Below are 26,466 nucleotides of genomic sequence, written 5' to 3' on the forward strand. Positions count from 1 at the left end.
GATGGACAGATGCACTTTTATGATGGATAGATGCACTTTTATGATGGACAGATGCACTTTTATGATGGACAGATGCACTTTTATGATGGATAGATGCACTTTTATGATGGACAGATGCACTTTTATGATGGATAGATGCACTTTTATGATGGATAGATGCACTTTTATGATGGACAGATGCACTTTTATGATGGACAGATGCACTTTTATGATGGATAGATGCACTTTTATCATGGATAGATGCACTTCTTATCATGGACAGATGCACTTTTATGATGGATAGATGCACTTTTATGATGGATAGATGCACTTTTATGATGGACAGATGCACTTTTATGATGGATAGATGCACTTTTATGATGGACAGATGCACTTTTATGATGGATAGATGCACTTTTATCATGGATAGATGCACTTTTATGATGGACAGATGCACTTTTATGATGGATAGATGCACTTTTATGATGGACAGATGCACTTTTATGATGGATAGATGCACTTTTATCATGGATAGATGCACTTTTATGATGGACAGATGCACTTTTATGATGGATAGATGCACTTTTATGATGGATAGATGCACTTTTATCATGGATAGATACACTTTTATGATGGACAGATGCACTTTTATCATGGATAGATGCACTTTTATGATGGACAGATGCACTTTTATGATGGACAGATGCACTTTTATGATGGATAGATACACTTTTATGATGGACAGATGCACTTTTATGATGGATAGATGCACTTTTATGATGGACAGATGCACTTTTATGATGGACAGATGCACTTTTATGATGGATAGATGCACTTTTATCATGGATAGATGCACTTTTATGATGGACAGATGCACTTTTATCATGGATAGATGCACTTTTATGATGGACAGATGCACTTTTATGATGGATAGATACACTTTTATGATGGACAGATGCACTTTTATGATGGACAGATGCACTTTTATGATGGATAGATGCACTTTTATGATGGATAGATGCACTTTTATGATGGACAGATGCACTTTTATCATGGACAGATGCACTTTTATCATGGATAGATGCACTTTTATCATGGACAGATGCACTTTTATCATGGATAGATGCACTTTTATCATGGATAGATGCACTTTTATCATGGATAGATGCACTTTTATGATGGACAGATGCACTTTTATGATGGACAGATGCACTTTTATGATGGATAGATGCACTTTTATTATGGACAGATGCACTTTTATCATGGATAGATGCACTTTTATTATGGACAGATGCACTTTTATCATGGATAGATGCACTTTTATGTCTTGAGGGCGAGTAAATCATGAGCTAATTTAAATTTTTGGGTGAACTATCTCTTTAAGAAATGATACCGTAACCCTTGTCTATTGAAGCTGTGAAAGGTAACAGAAACAGCACGTACTCGTGGCTCAGGAGGAACAGGGCCTCCTCGCAGCTGATGCCCCAGTGCTGCAGGATCCCGTAGATCTCGGGCTGGTCCTGCGGTCTCCACTGAGGAGCGCTGCCCAACACCAGGTGTAGGAGTGAGTTCCTCGAGCTGCACGCGTGCCGTCTGCTCCACAGGAACACCTTCTCGTTCTCAGTCAACCTGCGGGCGATCAACAGAGGAAGTGACATCAGTGTCCACATTACCCACAGGTTCAGGAGAGGGTTATCTTATACTGACAGCGACAGGCAGTGTTTCTGAGACACGTCTGCTATTCTCTTCTGCAGCTCTTCACACGCAGGTTCACACGCAGGATCACACGCAGGTTCACACGCAGGATCACACGCAGGTTCACACGCAGGATCACACGCAGGTTCACACGCAGGAGACTCGAGGACTGACCCGGGCCGTGCGGCCGCTCGCTCGTATCGCCACTGCTCAGAGTCTGGGAAACCAAGCTTCACACACAAACACACATGAAGGAGATTTCATTTATGAACTTAAGCCATAAGTGTGTGTATGGTACTGATGTTTCCAGAGCACGTGTGTGTGTACGGTACTGATGTTTCCAGAGAACGTGTGTGTGTGTGTACGGTACTGATGTTTCCAGAGCATGTCTGTGTGTGTGTACGGTACTGATGTTTCCAGAGCACGTGTGTGTGTGTGTGTGTGTGTGTGTGTGTACGGTACTGATGTTTCCAGAGCACGTGTGTGTGTGTGTGTACGGTACTGATGTGTCCAGAACGTGTGTGTGTGTGTTTGTGTACGGTACTGATGTGTCCAGAACGTGTGTGTGTGTGTGTGTGTACGGTACTGATGTTTCCAGAGCATGTGTGTGTGTGTGTGTGTGTGTGTGTGTGTGTGTGTGTGTGTGTGTGTGTGTGTGTGTGTGTGTGTGTGTGTACGGTAATGATGTGTCCAGAACGTGTGTGTGTGTGTGTGTACGGTACTGATTTTTCCAGAGCACGTGTGTGTGTGTGTGTGTGTGTGTGTGTGTGTGTGTACGGTACTGATGTTTCCAGAGCATGTGTGTGTGTGTACGGTACTGATGTTTCCAGAGCATGTGTGTGTGTGTGTGTGTGTGTGTGTGTGTGTTTGTGTACGGTACTGACGTTTCCAGAGCATGTGTGTGTGTGTACGGTACTGATGTTTCCAGAGCATGTGTGTGTGTGTGTGTGTGTGTGTTTGTGTACGGTACTGATTTTTCAAGAGCACGTGTGTGTGTGTACGGTACTGATGTTTCCAGAGCACATGTGTGTGTGTGTACTGTGTACGGTACTGATGTGTCCAGAACGTGTGTGTGTACGGTACTGATGTTTCCAGAGCACGTGTGTGTGTACGGTACTGAGGTTTCCAGAGCACGTGTGTGTGTGTGTGTGTGTGTACGGTACTGATGTTTCCAGAGCACGTGTGTGTGTGTGTACGGTACTGTCGTGTCCAGAGCACGTGTGTGTGTGTGTGTGCGGTACTGATGTGTCCAGAGCACGTGTGTGTGTGTACGGTACTGATGTTTCCAGAGCATGTGTGTGTGTGTGTACGGTACTGACGTTTCCAGAGAACGTGTGTGTGTGTGTGTGTTTGTGTACGGTACTGACGTTTCCAGAGCACGTGTGTGTGTGTGTACGGTACTGACGTTTCCAGAGCACGTGTGTGTGTGTACGGTACTGACGTTTCCAGAGCACGTGTGTGTGTGTACGGTATTGACGTTTCCAGAGCACGTGTGTGTGTGTGTGTGTGTGTGTGTGTGTGTGTGTGTGTGTGTGTGTGTGTGTGTGTGTGTGTACGGTGCTGATGTTTCCAGAGCACGTGTGTGTGTATATGGTATTGATGTTTCTAGGGCACATGTGTGTGTTTACGGTACTGATGTTTCCAGAGCATGAGTGTGTGTGTGTGTGTGTACGGTACTGATGTTTCCAGAGCACGTGTGTGTGTGTACGGTACTGACGTTTCCAGAGCACGTGTGTGTGTGTGTGTGTGTGTGTGTGTGTTTGTGTACGGTACTGACGTTTCCAGAGCACGTGTGTGTGTGTGTGTGTGTGTGTACGGTACTGACGTTTCCAGAGCACGTGTGTGTGTGTGTGTACGGTATTGACGTTTCCAGAGCACGTGTGTGTGTGTGTGTGTGTGTGTGTGTGTGTGTGTGTGTGTACGGTGCTGATGTTTCCAGAGCACGTGTGTGTGTATATGGTATTGATGTTTCTAGGGCACATGTGTGTGTTTACGGTACTGATGTGTCCAGAGCACGTGTGTGTGTGTATGGTACTGATGTGTCCAGAGCACGTGTGTGTGTGTATGGTACTGATGTGTCCAGAGCACGTGTGTGTGTGTATGGTACTGATGTGTCCAGAGCACGTGTGTGTGTGTGTACGGTACTGACGTTTCCAGAGCACGTGTGTGTGTGTGTATACGGTATTGACGTTTCCAGAGCACGTGTGTGTGTGTGTGTGTGTGTGTGTGTGTGTGTGTGTGTACGGTGCTGATGTTTCCAGAGCACGTGTGTGTGTATATGGTATTGATGTTTCTAGGGCACATGTGTGTGTTTACGGTACTGATGTGTCCAGAGCACGTGTGTGTGTGTATGGTACTGATGTGTCCAGAGCACGTGTGTGTGTGTATGGTACTGATGTGTCCAGAGCACGTGTGTGTGTGTGCGGTCCTGATGTGTCAAGAGCACGTGTGTGTGTGTACGGTACTGACGTTTCCAGAGCACGTGAGTGTGTGTGTACGGTATTGACGTTTCCAGAGCACGTGTGTGTGTGTACGGTACTGACATTTCCAGAGCATGTGTGTGTGCACGGTATTGATGTTTCCAGAGCATGTGTGTGTGTACGGTACTGATGTGTCCAGAGCACGTGTGTGTGTACGGTACTGACGTTTCCAGAGCACGTGTGCGTGTGTGTACGGTATTGACGTTTCCAGAGCACGTGTGTGTGTGTACGGTACTGACGTTTCCAGAGCATGTGTGTGTGTACGGTGCTGATGTGTCCAGAGCACGTGTGTGTGTACGGTGCTGATGTTTCCAGAGCACGTGTGTGTGTTTACGGTACTGATGTGTCCAGAGCACGTGTGTGTGTGTGTGTGTACGGTACTGATATTTCCAGAGCATGTGTGTGTGTGTGTGTACGGTACTGACGTTTCCAGAGCATGTGTGTGTGTACGGTACTAATGTGTCCAGAGCATGTGTGCGTGTGTGTGTACGGTACTGACGTTTCCAGAGCACGTGTGTGTGTGTGTGTACGGTACTGACGTTTCCAGAGCACGTGTGTGTGCGTGTGTACGGTACTGATGTTTCCACAGCACATGTGTGTGTGTGTGTGTGTGTGTGTGTCAGTACGGATGTTTCCAGAGCACGTTCGTGTGTGTGTGTATGGTACTGATGTTTCAAGAGCACGTGTGTGTGTATGTACAGTACTGATATTTCCAGAGCACGAGTGTGTGTGTGTGTACGGTACTGATGTGTCCAGAGCATGTGTGTGTGCACAGTACTGACGTTTCCAGAGCACGTGTGTGTGCGTGTGTACGGTACTGATGTTTCCAGATCACGTGTGTGTGTGTGTGTGTGTGTGTGTGTGTGTGTGTGTATGTGTGTGTGTGTGTGTGTGTGTGTACGGTACTGATGTTTCCAGAGCACGTGTGTGTGTACGGTACTTATATGTTTCCAGAGCACGTGTGTGTGTGTGTATACGGTACTGATGTTTCCAGAGCACGTGTGTGTGTGTGTATACGGTACTGATGTTTCCAGAGCACGTGTGTGTGTGTGCGGTACGGACGAGCTGACCTGCAGAATGACCCCTGTGGGCTGCCGATGGCCGTGGGTCAGTGCTGATGACGGAGGACACCTGGGCGGCACCTGTGTGGACATGCTCAGCAGAACCGTGCCGTGAACCAGAGTCCTGCAACACACAACATCAATCACAGCAGCTCACAGAGCCACATGGCTCGAACCATGGCGGTCCAGAACCACAAATTCAGTAATTATGCATAAAAGTATTGACAGCTAAGTGTACTCTTACTGTCACTGACACAAATTACACAAGTACATCATGTTTACTAATGGGCTTTTACTGCAAAACAACACATAACACGCAACAACTGTTTAAGAACAGCAGCATTTTCTGTCACTTTGGGACGCAAAAAAAAACCTCCCACAAAAATCCTGGTGGGACAGATAATTGTTGACAAAGTTCACTTTTATGATTGATATTTTGGTAAGTATATTGTTTATTTCTTGCTGCCTTATTTTTTTACTGCGTTCTATATTGTTGTTGACAATATGTTTGACTTGAAATCGTTTCATTATCATCTTTCATCATTGTTATAATTTATGAAATCTAAAATCCTTGTTGTTACCAAACAATTTCACCTGTAGTTTCAGTGACAAGCACTGGAAAACTGTTCGAGTCAGCAGGAATGTGTGTTTGCGTTCGTGCACGTGTGTGTAGAGCATCTGAGAAACAGCAGACAGATAGAAGACAAGTAAGAGAAATCAGTGCTTTATGAAAGCATGTTTTGATGACATACTTGTTGTTGAAGAGAGGAAGTGCCGCCCAGCAGAGAAGCTCAGGGTTTCTGGACTGTTTTGAGCCCAACAGATGAAAGGTCAACATTGATTCATATGGCAGCTCTCTAACTGGAACAGGAAACACCAATCTGAAACACACACAACAGAAACAGAAAGAACATCAGGGTGAAAAACATATTTTACTCTGAAATGTCAGTCACTCAATCCCATGTTTTACAGCAGGGAGCTCACTAGATAACTGAATCATAGAACATGTATCCTGATGTTTTATTTATCCTAATGAATAATCTTACCCTTAACTTGCTCACCATGTTGAGCATAATAAGAGTTTTCCAGCATATAAACACCCAGAGCGCATTTTTTAGTGAAGGTAGACGTTAATTAAAACTCCTATTAAACAGAAGCTGCTGTGCACTTTCTCAGGGTCTTGATGTTGTTTTCAGGCTCTACTAGAACAGGTTTTCCTGCTTGAATGTTGATTATTTTCCTCATATTCTCCATTGTTGCGGCTCCTCTCTTCCCAGTCTGTCAGTAACGCTCTGTTTACTTCCTGTCTCTATGAAGCCCCTCCTTCTGAAAAGCACACTGTGCTCTGATTGGTCGGCTGGAGCAGTGTGTTGTGATTGGTCAAGCACTTCGAGTGTGTTTGGGAAATGTCCCGCCCCTTTCCATAACCGCCAGTTTAACACACAACTAACTAGAGTTCTCAACGGGCCTGAAAATTACAACCCGACCCGACCCGTGGCTTTTAAAGCCCGGACCCGATGCAACCCGACACATCAACATGAATTATCTGCCCGAACCCGGCCCGCGGCCAGAGCCTTTTCTCTTTTTCCCTTTTTTTTCTCATACACGTAGGCTTTTATCATGACCAGCAGACAGGAATTCAAATCAACCTTTAATGTTCACATCTTTTAACAATAGCCTACAAACAATACACACAACTGAAACAAACTTTAAATATATAATACGCTATATAGGCTACTAAATATGCCTCAAATAAAAATCTTCTGGACGACCCTGTTTTTTTTGCTGTCATATTTCATCAGCACCTTGCATTTTGAGCATTGCACATAACCTGTAGAATTTCCATCAGAATCCAGCACCACTCCAAACACTTTCCAGACCTCTGATTTCCCACTCCTGTAGCGACGGTGAATTCACCTGCGGCAAGTTAACTTTCCACCAACTCCATCTTCTTCTCCAGGCTAAAGGCGTCGGGTCGGCCCCCGCGGTGCACGTTGCGTTACGTTACGGTAAACAGCAGCGATGATTAATGAAAAACAAATTTTCACTGAGCGGAAAAGATTAAGCCCGAGGTCCGACCCGACCCGAGTCATTTGCTTATATTTTCGACCCGAACCCGGCCCGCTGAGAACTCAACTACTAACTACCTCAACCAGGCCCCGCCCCTTTATTCTGCGCATTAATTATTATAATGAGGAATATTGTGACGTGTTCGTTCCCGAAAGAAACTCAAGATACAATGGAGGCGTTTCAGGAGTTCAGAAACACTGACACTGATATAGAGAAGGACTGGAGCTTGACATGCTCAAAAAGCAACATTACACACTCAAGAGAGATAAACATGGAGAAAAGCAGAATAGGTCTTCTTCCCTTTTAAACCCAATCCCAAAAAATGGCATAATACACAAATCCAAATAGATATAGTTCATGACGCCTTTGATAAACTCGAAACTGGTTTCTTACAGGCGGTTGCAGTGGATCTTGCAGTTCTGCTGCAGTGACGTGCTGATGTTCTCACACAGAACCGGTTCCGTCAGATTCCTGCCGCAGTGTGTGAGCGCGCAGCTCACGGTGAAGTGATCGTAGCTGAAACACACACCACATCTCATTCATTCAAGGTTCTCTGTGCTTATTAGCTATTAGCTAGTTACATTAGTTCATGCATGTATGCTATTACTGCTAATTTGAGGTAAAGTGATGTTTTTAGTTTTATTCATTTCATTCAGTTGAGTTGCAGACACACAAAGTATTTGAGCAGTGTTTATAGTTTAATTAATGCATGGCCCATTGTTGTCCCAACACTTTTTTGTTTGTATTAACAACTTACAATTTTTAGTAAAACTTTTTTAAGAAAAAAACAAAGATTGCCTTAAAAGAAATTTAAGGCAATCTGTTTCCACAAAATTTTCTAGTAATGTGAACTTGTCAAGAAAACAGTTTGGTTACACTTTATTTTACAGTACATGGCTGTGCACTTACTGAGAAAGTTCTGGGTAATATAAGGTACAGTCAAACCAAAAATTATTCAGACACCATATATAATTGTTGATTTTTTTACTAGTGGGTGCAGGACACTATAGTTTATTTATCTAAGTGAGGAGAGCAAGGTGTCTGAATAAATTCTGGTTTGAGTGAAACTGCAGGGTTACGTTCAAGGTTAGCGGCGGGTTCAGGGTTTGCATCTAGTTACTACCCAGTTATTGTGATTATAGTATGTACATGGGGAACAAAACTGTAAAATAAGGTGCTATAAAATGTTTGGTTTGAGTTCTTGTACTTAAATCTTTCATTTGACTGAAGTTTAACTTGAAAACAAAAACCTGTTACCAATCCCCAAGTTTTCTGGTGACCAATACACCAGTTACCTCTACACAGTGGCAGCAAGCTTAATCAAAGCAAAAATGCTGAACTAATCTCCTTGAGATGTGTGTGTTCTGCACTGGTGTGTGTGTGTGTGTGTGTGTTCTCCACTGGTGTGAGCGTGTTCTGCACTGGTGTGAGCGTGTGTGTGTGTGTTCTGCACTGGTGTGTGTGTATGTGTGTGTGTTCTGCACTGGTGTGAGCATGTGTGTGATCTGCACTGGTCGTACCCGTGGACCCAGTCGGACAGAAGCCTGTAGAAGCCGGTCAGGTCGAGCTGAAGCATGCGGGTGTTGAGCCGGACGTCGGATGTTGGCAGATCGGGAACATCCGGTCCTCTGAAGTCCAGATCAAAGTTTGTGAAGAAAATGTGGAGCAGCTTCAGCAGAGCTTGATGGAGCTCGACTACAGCTGAAACATGCAGACTTCACGCTTACAAAGACACGCAAACCACAGACAAACCACTCGTCCCCTATAGATCAAACATGTTTCAAAACATCACTTTATTTAAGACTCACCAGTTTCACAGTCCACTGGAGTCTAGGCAAAAGAACATTGTAATTAATAATAATTCCTGGAAATTAAATTCCTTCAGTGACCCACATGCAGTGAGAGTAAGATGTGACGCATACCCGTGCGAGAGGACCGAAGCGCTTGAGCCGCCCGACGGCCTCCTCTAGGTCGGCTGTAGTGACGCCACACATCTGCTCACACACACCGGCAACGCTGTCCACGACCGCACTCACACACACACCACACTGACACACACTTGCTCATTACATTCAGTCATGTCTCTGAGCGCTTCAGCAGCTGTCAGGTAACTTAAAGGAATAGTTCACTTCAAAATGAAAATTCTGTCATCATTTACTCAAGATTTTTTGAAGAATGTCGGTAACTAAACAGCTGATGGACCTCATTGACTCCCATTGTAGGGGGAAATACTGTCACTGGGGTACATCAACTGTTTGGTTACCCACATTCTTCAAAAAATCTTCCATTATTCAGCAGAAGAAATAAATTCATACATGTTTGAAACAACTTGAGGGTGAGTAAATGATGACAATTTTCATTTTTAAGTGAACCATTCCTTTAATAATCAGCAATATTACTGATTTGGATTGGAATAATGAGAATATTGTGTCCTGTAGAGATGGTTTGCAGCTGAATCAAATTTGTTTCAGAATTACACAATATCATTTTGACAACTTGACTACAGTCCATTCATCAACTGATGAAGCTACTCAGATCATTCAGAATAAACTCTACAATATGTACAGTATTTCTAAGCATTTCAATCATGCATGTGGAAGTCAGTGAAACACAAACCTGGCTTCTCATGAGCTCGTTTACTTCCTTGCTGTAGATATTTAGTTTCTCCTGCAGACACGACCTAAGAGAACGTACTCCGTTACATACGTAACCTCGGTTCTCTCTAGAAGAGGGAACGAGTATTGCTTAAGTTGCTTACGCTACGGGTAAAGTCATCTTTTCTCTAGATATTGAAGCCAAAAATTATCCTTAATTTTCCATTTATTGTCAACGCAGTGCAGCAGCCAGCAGACCTAGAGCAGGCCATCTTGCGTGCTCATTGGCTGCCGTGCGGCAACTGCAGCAGCCTACCACTGAGCCTCACGCGTGATGTACCGCCCTCTACGCGTCACAGCCCGCCAAAATGGGGGTGGCTTAGCGAATAAAAGTCTGGCTCGGAGGCTGCGTCACTGGTTTCATCAGCTGAAGCGAAAATCGCTCGTGGCGCCTGCACGGTCGGGTTACGCAATACTCGTTCCCTCTTCTAGAGAGAACCGAGGTTAAGTATGCAAGCGAGTACGTTCTCTTACGAGAAGTTCTCACGTATTGCGGAAGTTGCTTACGCTATGGGAACCCATTCTCATCGCCGTGCGCGCCCAGCATCTACTTCATGAGTCCCAGGGATTCCCGGGGAACATAGATAAGTGGGAACAGGTGGCCAGCAATGCGGGCCAGCACAAGTTATAAGCACAAATAGGGCATAAGGAGCGGCGTTGCCGGTCCATATAAATATTCACCATACAGTGCAGCTCAACCAGGAGAGCTAAGGTCGAATGAGAGTAGTCTGCGCATGATAATCTGGGCAGGATAAACACACCGCTCACACTGACAGAAGTCTAGCCTGCAGGGCGGGAACTTCCAGGTTATAAAACCTAACAAATGTGGACTGGGAGGCCCAGCCTGCCGCCTCACAAATGTCCTGAATGGAAATCCTGCTGGACCAAGCCCACGAAGAGGCCACACCTCTGGTGGATTGAGCCCTAATGCCCAAGGGGCATTGCAGACCTTTAGAGACATGAGCAGATGCGATAGCTTCCACTATCCATCTGGACAGACTCTGTTTCGAGGCGGGGAGACCCTTGGTGCGCCCACCAAACTAGACAAGAGCTGTTTCGAACGCCTGAAAGGGGCGGAGCGTGTAATGTAAGCCCTCAGCGCCCTGACGGGGCAGAGGAGATTAACATCGCTCTCGCTATCGGATCCTGGCAGAGCCAATAGAGAAATGACCTGCGCTCTGAAGGGAGTGCCCAACACTTTAAGGACATAGCCATGCCTTGGTTTGAGGATGACTTTAGAGTCATTTGGTCCGAACTCAAGACACACAGCGCTAATGTAAATCCCCCACAAGTTTGACTGATGACAGAGCCATCAGAATAACGGTTTTGAGCAAGAGGTACTTTAGGTCCACGGAGTCTATCGGTTCAAAGGGGAAAGCTTTCAGGGCCTCCAGGACCAAGAAAAGATCCCACATGGGAACCGACGGGGGTCGCGGGGGATTCATCCTTCTGGCTCCTCTAAGGAAGTCGATGACAAGCTCGTTTCTTCCTATTGACTGACCGCGCGTCGACTCAGTGAACGCTGCAACGGCCACCACATATACTTTAAGCTTGGATGGGGACCTGCCCTTATCCAACAGCTCTTGAAGAAAGCCAAGCAACCACAGGACACCACACGTTCGTGGGTCTAGATCTCTATCAGCACACCATTTGGAGAACACCGACCATTTAGATGCGTAGAGCCGCCTCGTAGAGGGAGCCCCAGATTGCGTAATAGTGTTCATCACTCCTTCTGGCAGGACAACGGGTATCCGTTGATTAACCATGCGTGCAGAGACCAGCGCTCTGGATGGGGATGCCAGATTGAGCGGCGGGCTTGAGAGAGGAGATCTCTCCTCACCGGAATCGGCCAAGGGGCTGTGTGTGACAGCCGCATCAGCTCCGGGAACCAGATTTTATTCTCCCAGCGAGGGGCTATAAGGAGCACCGAGTGGCACGTTTCCCTATCCTCTTGATTACCTGTGGTAACAGAGACCGGAGGGAAAGCATAAAGTGGGAGGCTGGGCCAAATTTGGGCACCAAATTGACACCGCCCTGACGGTTTATGTAGGACACCACAGACATGTTGTCCGAGCGGACACCCCCTGCTGGTACCAGTCGGCCGCTAACCAGGGCTGCAGAGCTGAAACGCAGCTCTGAGTCACTCAGATCCATCTGCGGCCTGAACCCCAATCCTGGTGAGGCACTCGGGCGCTCAACCAGCGTTGCAGCGGGCGCATGCGCAGCAGGCCCAGCTGAAGCACAGCCGCAGCCGATGCCATACAGCCCAGCAACCTCTGGAATGTTTTCAGAGAAGCGATGCTCCCCTCCTGGAAAGATGCGGCCAGGTGTCGGACACGGCATGCACTCTGTGTCGATAAACGGGCCGTCATAGCCACAGAATCCAGTTCTATTCCTAGAAAGGAAACTGACTGACTGGGCAGTAATGAGCTCTTGGTCCAGTTGAGCGTGAGACCCAGGCTTTCCAGATGACTGAGGAGCACTGTTCTGTGAGATAACAGTTCTATCTCTGACTGTGCTAAAATCAGCCAATCATCCAAATAGTTCAGAATTCGCAAGCCTTGTTTTCTCAAGGGGGCGAGAACCGCATCCATGCACTTCGTAAATGTACGGGGTGCCAAAGACAGGCCGAACGGGAGGACGGTGTATTGATATACCCGACTGTCGAAGGCGAATCTCAAGAATGGCCTGTGACGGGGTACTATCGGAATCTGAAAGTATGCATCTTTCAGATCGAGAGAGATAAACCAGTCCCTCGGGCGAACTTGTGCGAGGATTTGTCTGGTCGTGAGCATTTTGAACGGTCTTCTCATGAGAGCTTTGTTCAAATATCTCAGATCTAAGATAGGTCTTAGAGCTCCATCCTTCTTGGGTACGAGAAAATAGCAGCTGTAAAAGCCTGACTCGCTCAGAGAAAAGGTACTGGTTCTATCGCCCCTTTGCACAACAGTTTGGCTATTTCTGCGTGGAGTAGATGCGCTACATCCGCTTTCACTTTCGTCTTGTTCCGTGCTCGAAAGCGAGGGGGACGGCGAGCGAACTGAAGTGAATAGCCTTGTCTTATTGTGCTCAGCACACATTCTGACACCCCTGGAATAGCTTCCCATGCTTTTACATGTGTAGCTAGGGGCAGAATGAACTACGGGTTCCGATAGCCTCACTTCGTGGGCTCGGGAAACTGAACCAGAGGTGTGTGCGGGGCACCCGCGCCCTCGGATCTCGGACACGGCGGCTCGCTGACAGCAGTGGCTGACTGTATCACTTGTGGCGTCCCGAAAGCTGTGAATGGGGAACGTTTTGTGATAACATTGAGCGCGAGAAGAGCCTGGGGCGAAGTGTTTGTCAGTAAGCGTGAGCGCTCGTGAGCGGCACTTGACTTACATTCATAACTTGGCCAAGAGGCTGTTGTGGCCGTGTAACAGAGCGGGTAGCGAGTAGGTGTGAGTAGGGCTGGGCGATATGGAGCAAAAAATATATCTCGATATATTTTGCTATATCTCGATATACGATATATATCTCGATATCTTTACAGGAAAAATAACCAAACAAAAACTAATGCAAAAACAAATATGCCAAATACCACAGTCTTTTTTTTTTTATTGGAGTGCAAAGAGGTAGGCAGTTCATGTAGTCCAAAGTGCTTCTGTGACATTTTAAAAAAAAATCCCTGTATTCAAAAATAATAATTGTATACAAATTAATTGCTGTATACAAAAATAATTGCCACCTGTCCCTTTTTACCGGGATTGTCATCCTTTTTAATAAGTTGTGCCGGGAAATGTATCGTTTTCGAAAGGCTGTGTGAATGTTCAAACCATGGTTCAAACCGTGTAGCGTGCGCACGGCAGATAGGGAGAGAGCACCGTGTAGCGCGCGCACGCCAGAGAGGGACAGAGAGCGAGAGACCTTGCGTGTGTTTGCTAGTGTGCGTGTGTGCCTCAAGAAGTGCATGTAAGACAGCATTTAAGACGATCTTTTTAGACGAGTTCTGTAGTCTCCGGGCTAGTTGCGGGCGCCGCCATGTTGAATGAGACAACACGCGAGGGGAGGGGGAACAAAAGCAAGGAGGCGGGGGCGAGCACAGCGCAGAGAAGACAAAGCGGCGAAATCAGAATTAAATATAAACAATATATCAATATATACGATATGTCAAAATCCATATCGTGTTTGAAAAATATCTCGATATATTTTAAATATCGAGATATCGCCCACCCCTAGGTGTGAGCACAGATTTATAGCCACATTCTCTACATCCAGCACTCGAGCGTTATTTGCCAGCTTTATGAGAGTGGGCTCTGCCAGTGTGTGAGACACGGGGGGCATCGTGTTTATGTGTAGGGGTGAGCACTGATTTGTGGACATTTTTTGTACACTTAAAACACCAACGGCGTGAGCCGGATGACCAGGAATTATACTCTTTTTGAGATTTCTCTGGGTCGCCATGACAACGGCGGTTGTGTGCAGGCGAGCAGGCTGTGTTGCCGACTCGTTGGCTGCTAAAAGTACGTCTGCAGTAGCCTTCTCTGAGGGAACTGACAGGACGAGATTTTTTGATGGTGATCCAGCCGCAGCGAGACCCAACCGTCTTTTCCTCTCTGCTATTGCTAGGTGGGCTTCAACGCAATCTTGGGCCGGGGGGGAGGCGGCCTGTGGAGGCTGAATTAGCGCGATCAAGGGCGGCCGCCCTGTCGACGCTGCGAAGGCTGGGCCTGAGCTGGGCGCCGGCTGGCGTTTCGTGCAGGCAGCTCACGTGGCCGACTTGCAGCGGAGCTAGAGCGTCAAGGCAAGAAGAGGTTCATGGCTTGCGAGGTCTTCTGCACTTCGGAGAAGCGGTCGACGATCCCGTTTACCGCTGGGCTGAAGAGACCATTAGGAGAGAGCGGCGCGTCGAGAAACGCGGAGCGCTCAGATTCCCTCATGACAGCAAGCGTCAACTCCGCAACCACCATGACCTCAGGCTCCGGTATCCGCTGTGAACGGCGCTTCTTTTTGAGCGGCCCAGAGGGCGGAGTGACCGCGTCCGTGGTGAAGGCTTCTAGTCGAGCCCGCAGGGTCGACAGTGGAAGGGCTTCACAGTGCACGCAGCCTCCCGAATCCAGGGCGAGGGCTGCGTGGTCTGGGCCCAGGCAGAGAGCACAAATCGCATGGCGGTCTCCAGCGCTGAGCGGGGCTCTGCACAAGCCGCAGGAAAGGCGAGGCATTTTGAAAAAAGACCCTTGCGCTCTTTCAGAGACTGAGTGAGTGTCGCGGCGGCGAACAATCACAGGAGGCTAGTAGCACTAAAAAAGGATACTTGACGCCGGATGGCGTAGCAAGCACAGAAGGCTGAAGGTGGCGAAGACGTCCGGCTTCTTTATGCGCTTTCCTCTGCGTGCTGGTCGCTTGTTTCAATGGCAGACGGCTTCTCTCAGAGTCCAGCGATGCGGAGAGCTTCGCTGAAGATGATGAAATCAGTGATGGAGCCTCCGAGCCTGAATTTTATACGCTAAGCCACCCCCATTCTTGCGGGCTGTGACGCGTAGAGGGCCCTCATTGGGCGTGGCGTAACGCGCGAGGCTCAGTGGTAGGCTGCAGCAGTTGCCGCAGGGCAGCGAATGAGCACGCAAGATGGCCTGCTCTAGGTCTGCTGGCTGCTGCACTGCATTGACAATAAATGGAAAATTAAGGATAATTTTTGGCTTCAATATCTCAAGAAAAGATGACTTTGCCCGTAGCGTAAGCAACTTACGCAATACGAGAGAACCTCTCGTCAGAGAACAAATGATATTCAATATGCATCACTAATTTGAAATAGTGGCAATCTATTTCTGTACATTTCCCGTACGCATATATGCAACATTTGGAGCAAAACAAAGTTAAAACTCTAAAATGTAATTTGAACTCGTCAGTTCCAGTTCTGGTTTTAATGTAAATGTAAAATTCATTTATATGCCTTAATGTGCAAAATTTCAAATAAAATTGATGCGAGTCCATCAAGGACAGAAAAACTATTTTGAAATTGATTGTTCATTAATACTATGCAATAAATTCAGTGTTGGTAAGAAAATGCAGTGACTGCATTAACATATTCACGTCACAGCTAACAACATAATCAATTTTAATTTTGCAAATCGTGACATATATAAAGTGATGTTTCAATTTAAAAATAAAATGCACTAAGCAGAGGTAAGGGAAATGTACATTAAAATACAGGAATAACGTACATAGACAAATTACATTACAAATGGAGTTTGTGAGCTTTATGCTTTCATAGTACAGATGTAAACAAACCTTATTGTGTTAAATGCACGCGCAGAAGCGAGGACTTGGTTAAAATGAAACATCTGCCTGTCGTCTTCCTCCTACAGAAACATGCAATCTCATAACAATATGAGCTTCTTCAAATGAGTAATTGTTCTGAGCCACTGTAATTAAATGTCATACATCTCGCGTCAGGGTTTTGTCAACGTTGTCCCTGAGCATCATCCTCACGGGAACATCTGAAGCAAACTTATGATACACCTGGATGTGTTCGTGAGATCCCAAGATTTCATCACTGGAAGAGGTAAAACAACGGCATCGATATCTAATGCACTCAAACAACAGCAGAGAGAGCATTTCCGTTCAGCAACAACAAGAAAATCAGATCCACTACTCAAATTACCTTCTGAGAAACTCCTCCGAGTCACAGAGTTTCATCAGGTATTGTCCACTGACACTAGCTTTATGATCCTGAGTCTCCAGAACCGCCTCCATCAGTTCCCTGGCTGTGCTGTTTACTGATAAAACAATGCCAATGAAGTTTGCCAAACTGTCCTAAAAGCTCCAGCCTAATGTAAAACTGAGAGTGTCATCTGTTGTAGTAGTATTTGAGTTTATTGCCATATCAGAATCACCGGCTATTACATGGCAGATACATATTAAACATAACAACATAATGAAAACAAACTAAAAAGTACATGTACAAAATGAGTACAAATCTAGAAAAGATTCTTTAAATGTACTTGTGCTAAAAACTGTAAAATTCTGGATCCATAAATAAGTCCTTAAAAGTTTGTCCTGATAAAAACGCTTACGTCTCCATCTGATCGGTAGTTCCACAGAAAGCCACGGCACAGAGACCCTGAAGAGCAGATCATCGGACACGAGCACAGGATCCACACGGGCCCACAACACACTCCTGCTGACCTCGTCACGACCCCACGACACACTCCTGCTGACCTCGTCACGACCCCACGACACACTCCTGCTGACCTCGTCACGACCCCACGACACACTCCTGCTGACCTCGTCACGACCCCACGACACACTCCCGCTGACCTCGTCACGACCCCACGACACACTCCTGCTGACCTCGTCACGACCCCACGACACACTCCCGCTGGACTCGTCACGGGTCACGCTGTGTTCTGAGAGGATTCTGACAAGCAACAGCGTTACAGACACAAATTCATACAGATGTGCTCAGTAATTATTGGAACACTGAGCTTTATGAAAGTAGCTGTGTGAATTGAATTTCACGTTAATGAAAATCTACATGTGAATTCAGAACACATGGATGAAATTCGACAGCCATATATGTACGCATGCATGTTGAAAAGGATTGATGCATCTTACCGCGATGTTGACATGCAGAGCAATGCTGTTCTGCTGTTGCTGCCTTCGGCGGAATCAATTAAATCGATGTTCCAAGAGTCCTGTAGACATAAGAGAGTGATCACAATATGTATGGTTATAGAACGCTTGAAACAAAGTCTATTATCCTCTGTTGCACAGTGAGGCCCATGGAAACAATGTAATCTTACACTTTGCAAGTCATGATAAACATAGAATGCAGTAAAAAAAAAATGTAAATAAATAAATAAAGGGGTAAAAAAAAAGTAAAGCCTTTTCTTGTTCACACTTGGTGGTCATTTTGAAATCTTTTTTTTTTCCTGGCAAGATGCACCAGGACTTGGGTTGGGTATCTTTTTAATTTTAATGATTCCGATTCTGCTTATCGCTTGCGATTCTTATCAAATAAGAAGTGTGCTTATCAAGTATCCGATTCCTGACCTCAAGTATTCAATTCCAGAATTGGAAACAATTTGTGATTCCCAACCCAAACCAGGATGCATGTTTCTGAAAACAGATCTCTATAGAAATCTATCTACCCATTGTTAACTCGTAATTAGCTCAGCATTCTGCAACAAATATTTTTCAACATTTCTACACTATTTAAAGTCGTTATGTAAGTTGGACAGATTAAAAATTTAGCACATGGCTTGGCCATTGATTGTGTCCGTGGGGAATTGATTGGCTGGTTGGATGGTTGTGGTATCACAGTAGCAATATATACATACATACATATATATATATAAAAGCCTATATTTTGAAGTGTTGGTGCTTAATGTAACACTATCTAGTGTAAATGATAGGGCTGGTCCGAATACCATTTTTTGAGCTTCGAAGCTTCGGTAGTAATGAACATCGAATATTCGAAGCTTCGGCGAGAGGGGGCTGAACATATTCTTTTCACTAATAAAGGCAGGAATCTCTGTGTTGGTCTGTCTTTTTGCATTTTGATTATTTCGAGAACCGTTCATCCAACCGACTTCACAAGGGAGTGCAGTGTTGCATTTGGTGCAATATAGATGGACACGCGAGACGCGACACGTTCAGAATTAATAAACTTTTAGTCAGCTACAGAACAGCGCGAGCGGGAAGCAGCGCACCTCACGCGGGCAGGGTTTATATGCTCCGAGAACGGACACTCCACTATGATATAAAACGCACACACACAGGTCTGTTAAATTAAGCAATACTTTTAAGGTAGTCTAATATTTTTCTGACTAACAAATTACTGACACAGTAAAGGGTAGATTTAAATAAAGAAAAACGAAATTTAAATAAAGAAAAAAATAAATTTAAATAAGGAAAAACTAAATTTAAATAAAGAAAAAAATAAATTTAAATAAAGAAAAACGAAACTTAAATAAAGAAAAACGAAACTTAAATAAAGAAAAACGAAATTTAAATAAAGAAAAATGAAACTTAAATAAAGAAAAAACGAAATTTAAATAAAGAAAAATGAAACTTAAATAAAGAAAAAACAAAATTTAAATAAAGAAAAACGAAATTAAGTTAAATTAAAAACGAGATTAATTTAGATTGATAATAACGGGTAAAAGGCTAATACATTTTGTTTCTATTATTCTATTTTCCACAATGTCAAAGCAACGCAGCTTAACCCAAAACACAAGCTCAGGCATGCACTTCGGTCCATACAAACTCCGCTGTTCTGCGCTCTAGCCAGAGAACACTCCCGTTGCAGTTAGGCGTCGGTTCCATTTCTAGCATGCACGCATTTTCCGCGTGGCTCGAGCCGCGCCTGAGACGCGTGTTTCACACAGGCAGTGTGCAAACTCCAACCTGTTAACATGGGAGCTGAAATAAAAACGTACATGCCACACAGCTGAGACGCTCACGCCATGCAGCCAGTGTGTCGCCGGCCTTATTCAAGCGCGAGTGAGAACCGTTTCGCGGGGGATCCCAGGTGTGCAAAAAAAAAATAAAAATAACGAATATTCGAATGTCAAATTTTCAAATCGAATACCAACCCACCGAACGAATATTCGAATATTCTGGTCCAGCCCTAGTAAATGATAAATCACGTTTGAGATTTGTGCTGGCTACTGTATACAGGCCACCAGGGCACCATACAGACTTTATCAAAGAAATTGCTTGTTTAAAATCATAGTTAGTATAGGCTGCAGATAAAGTCCTAATTGTTGGTGATTTTAATATACATGTAGATAATGAAAAATATGCAATGGGGTTGGCATTTAAAGACATTCTGAACTCTACTGGAGTTAGACAACACGTGTCAGGAGCTACTCATCGTCGTAATCATACTCTAGATCTAATATTATCACATGGAATCAATGTTGATGCTGTTGAAATTCTGCAGCAGAGCGACGACATCTCAGATCATTATCTAGTCTCGTGTAAATTACATTTAGCCAAGGCTGCAAAGCCGACTCCGTGTTACAAATATGTTAGACCTATCACTTCTGCCACTAAAGATTGCTTTATCAATAATCTTCCTGATCAGTTTCATCATCTCAGCATCCCAGATAGTTTAGAAGAACTCGATATTGCGGAGAGGAAGAATTTTATAAATTCGTTAAATCATCTAAATCGACAACTTGTATGTTAGACCCTATACCGACTAAACTACTGAACGAGATGCTTCCAGAAGTCATAGATCCTCTTCTTAATATCATTAATTCATCTTTGGCATTAGGATACGTACCGAAAACTTTACTTATACTTATTATTTGAAATGATTTGTGTAGAATGTAAACTTACAAGAGTTTAATCATAATTACATATTAGCTGTAGTAATTCTAAAGCTTACACATGAACTATGACCCGGAATCTGCCACACCTACATTTATAGTCAGGAGCTGCTACTGTGCTTTATTTTATTAATTTAGGCATATTGTTTGCTTGATATATTAATATTATTAATATAATAAGCATCTACTTTTTATTAGCCTAGTACTAAAAATAGTAGTTGAAGTAGTAAACTGTGAAGTAAAATTTCAGTAAACTTTTAGCTAGGAGCCAAAGTCTTTTCTGCCACGCTAATGTTCAGTGCAGGTTATGGAGAGAATTAATGTGGGACAGACTATAGTTTTATGGCTTCTTTGGTTTTACCAGATGTCACAGTAATGGCTGTATATATGCATGTATGTGTGTGTGTGTGTGTGTGTGTGTGTGTGTGTGTGTGTGTGTGTGTGTGTGTGTGTGTGTGTGTGTGTGTGTGTGTGTGTGTGTGTGTGTGTGTGTGTGTGTGTGTGTATGCGTGGCTGTGTGTACAGTCAAACCAAAAATAATTCAGACACCAGATATAATTTTTGATATTTTTGCAGGACACTATAGTTAATTTATGTAAGTGAGCAGAGCAAAATTAAGTAAACTGTGACATATTATACCCAAAAATTCTTCAAACAGTGACAACCAGTAAGATTTATAAAAATTTGCTTAAGATTTTTTTCTTTAATTGCTATTGCGACCTTTTTACACCACAGACTGAACAACATGAAGCATTGCTTGGTAATTGGTTGAGCTAAACTGGTATTATCTAATTGTGTAGTTAAATTTAACAGCTGACAGATATTCAAAATAATTCCTTTGTGATACAGTCTAACAGAAGGACGGACAAAACCAGTGAAATATCATGAGTTCTGCTCATATTTTATTAAGATTTTTCTAAACTATAGCAAATAAATAGTGATAATGTGAGAAATGTTGAAGGTGTCTGAATAAATTTTGTTGTAACTATACGTACGTACGTGCGTGTGTGCGCGCGCGTGTGTGTGTGTGTGTGTGTGTGTGTGTGTGTGTGTGTGTGTGTGTGTAATCAGTAATGAGGATCTGTTACCTGTGGCCCGCGCAGGTGTTGTCCAGGTGTTTTACTCACAGCTGCTTCCTCGTTCTTCATGTCCACATTCACCTGCTCTTTCCTCTGATCGGCTACTATTAAACCAGAGACGGGTGTGTATAAATCCAAATAATCCTGCTCTGAAAAGACAGGAACATCCCATCCATGAAACACATGATCTTCGGGTCTTCCAGACGGATCTTCAGCACAAGGATCCATTGGATCAGAGACAGAGAGCTGTAGGCAGTCCGTTTTATGTCCATAAATATTTCTTCATCTGTAAAAGAAGAAAGAAATCAGAATGTAAGTTTAAGCAGGTTTTCCTTTCACTCTCTCACCGGCGCGGATATTTTAGTCGTCTAGAGTGAGTTTGTGTGGGTCACAACCGGAATAAAAGAGTACGTTAGACTGTTTTTGATTAAACGACTGGGAAGGAACACAAGCAGGAATTCACAGGGACTTTTCAGCGCGAAACTCTCGCGGACTCGGACTCTGCTCCTCCCACAGGCGATCACCTGTATGGAACGCCAAAGAGGTCATAATTCTGCATTTCGTCCGAATGAATGTCATCTAAAGCAAACTTATAACATAATTATGACAGTGAAACCCAAAGTTAAATTGGATGGGAGTAATGAAAGTAATGTGCTTGTTTTACTGGTGCAAGTGGTCCCCATCTGTAAATATGCACTTTTTAAAAATACGTCACAATTTTATAATTACCTATATTTTACGTTCTTTACATTAGTATGTTGCACAGCACAGGATCAAACTTAAATCACATTTTATTAACCCTTTTAAAGATAATGTAAAATACCAGTAAATAGATTTAAATGTTTAAAAACAACAGATATTTTAGTTGCCCTCACTCCACAACAAATTCTTTTTTAATTTAACTGTACTCAAAACGAAACAAGATGCGAAAAAAAAGTGAAAAATATTAGTAGTCTATAAAATATACAAAATATACAAAACCTTAATGAGTTTACTAAGCGAAACTGAAATTGCCATTGTGGTCTTGCGCATCTGTGAACTTGCTGATCTAGTTATAAACATACATTTTAAAACTACCTTGAATAAAATGTATTCAAACAGCAGCAAAATTATTGATCTGTCTTTGACCCCGAAATGATTTGAACACACAACCTTCTGATCTGGAGTCAGACACGCTACCGTTGCACCACGAGGTCCTTCTCTGCTTGGATTTTTCTGAGCTAGTTATATAGCCTGGTTAAAACCAGACCCTTCTCAGTAGTAACTGAGTTAGGGTCTGGGGACGGTTCATTCACAGCTCATTTCCAAAGGGGCGTCACCAACGGACGTTGCTCAAATGCCTCTGTAAGCAATTGCATAAACCTTAAATCCAATCAGATCGATCGTCATCTTGTAAAGCCCGCCTCAACGTTTGTGATTGGTGCATGTGCGTGGAATTTACTGAGGTAGTTATAGGGTCTATCATTAAGGAATCCTGAATTTTATAAAGGGCTTGCACTCAAATTATGGCTTGTTTAAGCCCAACGTGATTTGACCACGCAACCTTCTGATCTGGAGTCAGACGCGCTGCCGTTGCGCCACGAGGTCCTTCTTTGCTTGGATTTTGCTGAGCTAGTTATAAGGGTAGCATTAAGGAATCCTGAATTTTATTCAAAGGCTCGCACTCAAATTATGGTTTATTTGACCCCAACGTGATTTGAACAAGCAACCTTCTGATCTAGAGTTAGACGCGCTACCGTTGCACCAAGAGGTCCTTAAATGCTGAAAATTTGCTAAGATAGTTATAGGGTCTAGCATTAATAAATCCTGAATTTTCTAAAGGTCTTACACTCAAATTATGGATTGTTTGACCTTGACGTGATTTGAACAAGCAACCTTCTGATCTAGAGTCAGACGCGCAACCGTTGCACCAAGAGGTCCTTGAATTCTGAAAATTTGCTGAGATAGTTATAGTGAAGGGTTGGTCAAAATCCCTTGCCTCTTCAAATGCATCTATAATCATATCCTTTTGAATGCTTATATACTTCCTTTATAAAAATCAATAATCAAATATATTCATTATCACATAATAATTTGTATATTCTTTGTGCTTGTGAAATTATATTGTCTTAAATGCATGTGATGTAAGTAACCAGTTTCTTTTAGGTGCTTTCCAATCTTACTTTGAGATTGCACGCAGTACACGCAGGGCACGAAGGCCACGTAACCCACAAGGCCGTTTGTCTCTTTCTCTGGTATCAGTAGAGGGTCCTAAAGGCAGCGTGGACACATATGATTCTTCGCTGGACATATGGTCAAGCTATATTGAGCGTTACTATATCGAACTTTAATTGTTGTATTAAAATGTATTCTTTCCAGTATATTTCCTTCCTTCGGAGTAAATGCCAGTGATCTCTTTTTCTCCCAAATGAGTGAATGTTTTAGCATTATGTTTTGGTATACTTAACTGATAATAAGGAGCTCAGACTCTCTTCAGCCTTGATGGGAGCTGTTATTTGCTAGTGTCTGTTATGTGTGTGTGTGTGTGCGTATGACATTCTATGTAGGTTCTGGACGTTCGGACCAGACACCCCGGCGCCCTTCTCTAACCTGCGAGGCCACCACAGACCTAAATCTAATGAGTGGACGACAACTATCTTGACTAATGGCGATAGGCACCCCTATCTCCTCACATGTGTTAAATTGTTTAGGCTCTTAATGTTTCTTAGCCAATGAGAATCATTCAACCTGTAAGCAATGACGTAGCTTAGACCTTGGAAATGGTATAACTGCTGTGATCTTTGTAACTGTAAGGGGGGCGGCCTACGAACTACTGTGCGAGTATTGAAGCTGACTTCTGCTGATGAAACTGCAAACTATCTTCAGTAAATATTTTCTTTAATTTTTATAATTCTGACTCTGGGTCTTCATTCTTCATATCTGGTTCTGGGTCTTTAACTGTACACCCCTTACAATAGGGTCTAGCATTAATAAATCCTGAATTTCATAAAAGGCTTGCACTCAATTTATGGCTTGGGTTAGGCAGACGCGCTACCGTTGCGCCACGAGGTCCTTCTCTGTTTTGATGTTGCTGAGCTAGTTATAAGGGTAGCATTAAGGAATCCTGAAATTTATAAGGCTTGCACTCAAATTATGGATTGTTTGAGCTCGACGTGATTTGAACAAGCAACCTTCTGATCTAGAGTCAGACGCGCAACCGTTGCGCCACGAGGTCCTTGAATTCTGAAAATTTGCTGAGATAGTTATAGGGTCTAGCATTAATAAATCCTGAATTTTATAAAGGGCTGAGACTCAAATTATGGATTGTTTGACCTCAACGTGATTTGAACACACAACCTTCTGATCAGGAGTCAGAGGCGCTGCCGTTGCGCCACGAGGTCCTTCTCTGCGTGGATTTTGCTGAGGTAGTTATAGGGTCTAGCATTAAGGAATCCTGAATTTTATAAAAGGTTGGCAATCAAATTATGGCTTGTTTGACCTCGACGTGATTTGAACACGCAACCTTCTGATCTGGAGTCAGACGCGCTGCCGTTGCGCCACGAGGTCCTTCTCTGCGTGGATTTTGCTGAGCTAGTTATAAGGGTAGCATTAAGGAATCCTGAATTTTATAAAAGGTTTGCACTCAAATTATGGTTTATTTGACACCAACGTGATTTGAACAAGCAACCTTCTGATCTAGAGTTAGACGCGCTACCGTTGCACCAAGAGGTCCTTAAATGCTGAAAATTTGCTAATATAGTTATAGGGTCTAGCATTAATAAATCCTGAATTTTATAAAGGGCAGGCACTCAAATTATGGATTGTTTGACCCCAACGTGATTTGAAGAGTCAGACGCGCAACCGTTGCACCAAGAGGTCCTTGAATTCTGAAAATTTGCTGAGATAATAATAGGGCCTAGCATTAATAAATCCTGAATTTTATTAAGGGCTGAGACTCAAATTATGGATTGTTTGACCTCAACGTGATTTGAACACGCAACCTTCTGATCTGGTGTCAGACGCGCTACCATTGCGCCTCGAGGTCCTTCTCTGCGTGGATTTTGCTGAGCTAGTTATAAGGGTAGCATTAAGGAATCCTGAATTTTATAATTGGCTTGCACTCAAATTATGGTTTATTTGACACCAACGTGATTTGAACAAGCAACCTTCTGATCTAGAGTTAGACGCGCTACCGTTGCACCAAGAGGTCCTTAAATTCTGAAAATTTACTGAGATAGTTATAGGGTCTAGCATTAATAAATCCTGAATTTTATAATTGGCTTGCACTCAAATTATGGATTGTTTGACCCCAACGTGATTTGAACAAGCAACCTTCTGATCTGGAGTCAGACGCACTGCCGTTGCGCCACGAGGTCCTTCTCTGCGTGGATTTTGTTGAGGTAGTTATAGGGTCTAGCATTAAGGAATCCTGAATTTTATAAAAGGTTTGCAATGAAATTATGGATTGTTTGACCTCGACGTGATTTGAACACGCAACCTTCTGATCTGGAGTCAGACGCACTGCCGTTGCGCCACGAGGTCCTTCTCTGCGTGGATTTTGCTGAGGTAGTTATAGGGTCTAGCATTAAGGAATCCTGAATTTTATAAAAGGTTTGCAATGAAATTATGGATTGTTTGACCCCAACGTGATTTGAACAAGCAACCTTCTGATCTGGAGTCAGACGCACTGCCGTTGCGCCACGAGGTCCTTCTCTGCGTGGATTTTGCTGAGGTAGTTATAGGGTCTAGCATTAAGGAATCCTGAATTTTATAAAAGGTTTGCAATGAAATTATGGATTGTTTGACCTCGACGTGATTTGAACACGCAACCTTCTGATCTGGAGTCAGACGCGCTGCCGTTGCCCAACGAGGTTCTTCTCTGCATGGATTTTGCTGAAGTAGTTATAGGGTCTAGCATTAAGGAATCCTGAATTTTATAAAGGGCAGGCACTCAAATTATGGATTGTTTGACCTCGACGTGATTTGAACACACAACCTTCTGATCTGGAGTCAGACGCGCTGCCGTTGCGCCACGAGGTCCTTCTCTGCGTGACTTTTGCTGAGGTAGTTATACGGTCTAGCATTAAGGAATCCTGAATTTTATAAAAGGTTTGCAATCAAATTAAGGATTGTTTAACCTCGACATGATT

General features: G+C 43.8%; 1 protein-coding gene and 5 non-coding genes across 10 annotated transcripts in view; all 6 read right to left on the minus strand.

Moving 5' to 3' along the window:
• Window positions 1–21,840, minus strand: part of pik3c2g (phosphatidylinositol-4-phosphate 3-kinase catalytic subunit type 2 gamma) — a 57,219-nt gene extending 35,379 nt beyond the window's left edge. For 4 of the 5 annotated variants that reach the window (XR_013204831.1, XM_077232509.1, XM_077232507.1 and 1 more), the window contains exons 1-15: window positions 21,347–21,832; window positions 17,536–17,615; window positions 16,995–17,338; window positions 16,583–16,697; window positions 16,363–16,474; window positions 16,210–16,280; window positions 9,902–9,965; window positions 9,208–9,333; window positions 9,094–9,115; window positions 8,806–8,986; window positions 7,679–7,801; window positions 5,968–6,096; window positions 5,225–5,339; window positions 1,687–1,904; window positions 1,423–1,608 (exon numbers count right to left, since the gene is read on the minus strand). Coding sequence is in view for 4 of the 5 variants with exons in the window: in XM_077232509.1 (XP_077088624.1) it covers window positions 1,423–1,608; window positions 1,687–1,904; window positions 5,225–5,339; window positions 5,968–6,096; window positions 7,679–7,801; window positions 8,806–8,986; window positions 9,094–9,115; window positions 9,208–9,333; window positions 9,902–9,965; window positions 16,210–16,280; window positions 16,363–16,474; window positions 16,583–16,697; window positions 16,995–17,338; window positions 17,536–17,615; window positions 21,347–21,565 (2,105 nt within the window). In the remaining variant the exon portion in view is untranslated. Of the gene's footprint in view, window positions 1–1,422; window positions 1,609–1,686; window positions 1,905–5,224; window positions 5,340–5,967; window positions 6,097–7,678; window positions 7,802–8,805; window positions 8,987–9,093; window positions 9,116–9,207; window positions 9,334–9,901; window positions 9,966–16,209; window positions 16,281–16,362; window positions 16,475–16,582; window positions 16,698–16,994; window positions 17,339–17,535; window positions 17,616–21,346 lie in introns of all 5 variants that reach the window. The other variant, XM_077232508.1, reaches the window with a different exon arrangement.
• A 2,805-nt stretch (window positions 21,841–24,645) lies between these two features.
• On the minus strand, window positions 24,646–24,717 carry trnar-ccu (transfer RNA arginine (anticodon CCU)). Its single transcript has one exon. It is a non-coding gene; the product is annotated as a tRNA-Arg (tRNA).
• Window positions 24,718–24,811: 94 nt separating this feature from the next.
• trnaw-cca (transfer RNA tryptophan (anticodon CCA)) lies at window positions 24,812–24,883 on the minus strand. The gene has a single exon. It is a non-coding gene; the product is annotated as a tRNA-Trp (tRNA).
• A 406-nt stretch (window positions 24,884–25,289) lies between these two features.
• Window positions 25,290–25,361, minus strand: trnaw-cca (transfer RNA tryptophan (anticodon CCA)). The gene has a single exon. It is a non-coding gene; the product is annotated as a tRNA-Trp (tRNA).
• Window positions 25,362–25,786: 425 nt separating this feature from the next.
• trnaw-cca (transfer RNA tryptophan (anticodon CCA)) lies at window positions 25,787–25,858 on the minus strand. The gene has a single exon. It is a non-coding gene; the product is annotated as a tRNA-Trp (tRNA).
• Window positions 25,859–26,284: 426 nt separating this feature from the next.
• trnaw-cca (transfer RNA tryptophan (anticodon CCA)) lies at window positions 26,285–26,356 on the minus strand. Its single transcript has one exon. It is a non-coding gene; the product is annotated as a tRNA-Trp (tRNA).
• Between the last annotated feature and the right edge of the window lie 110 nt (window positions 26,357–26,466).

The sequence above is a fragment of the Siphateles boraxobius genome, unplaced genomic scaffold, assembly GCF_051911475.1.
Source record: "Siphateles boraxobius isolate OS27281-9 unplaced genomic scaffold, OSU_SipBor_1 172, whole genome shotgun sequence".
Classification (NCBI taxonomy): Eukaryota; Metazoa; Chordata; class Actinopteri; order Cypriniformes; family Leuciscidae; genus Siphateles; species Siphateles boraxobius.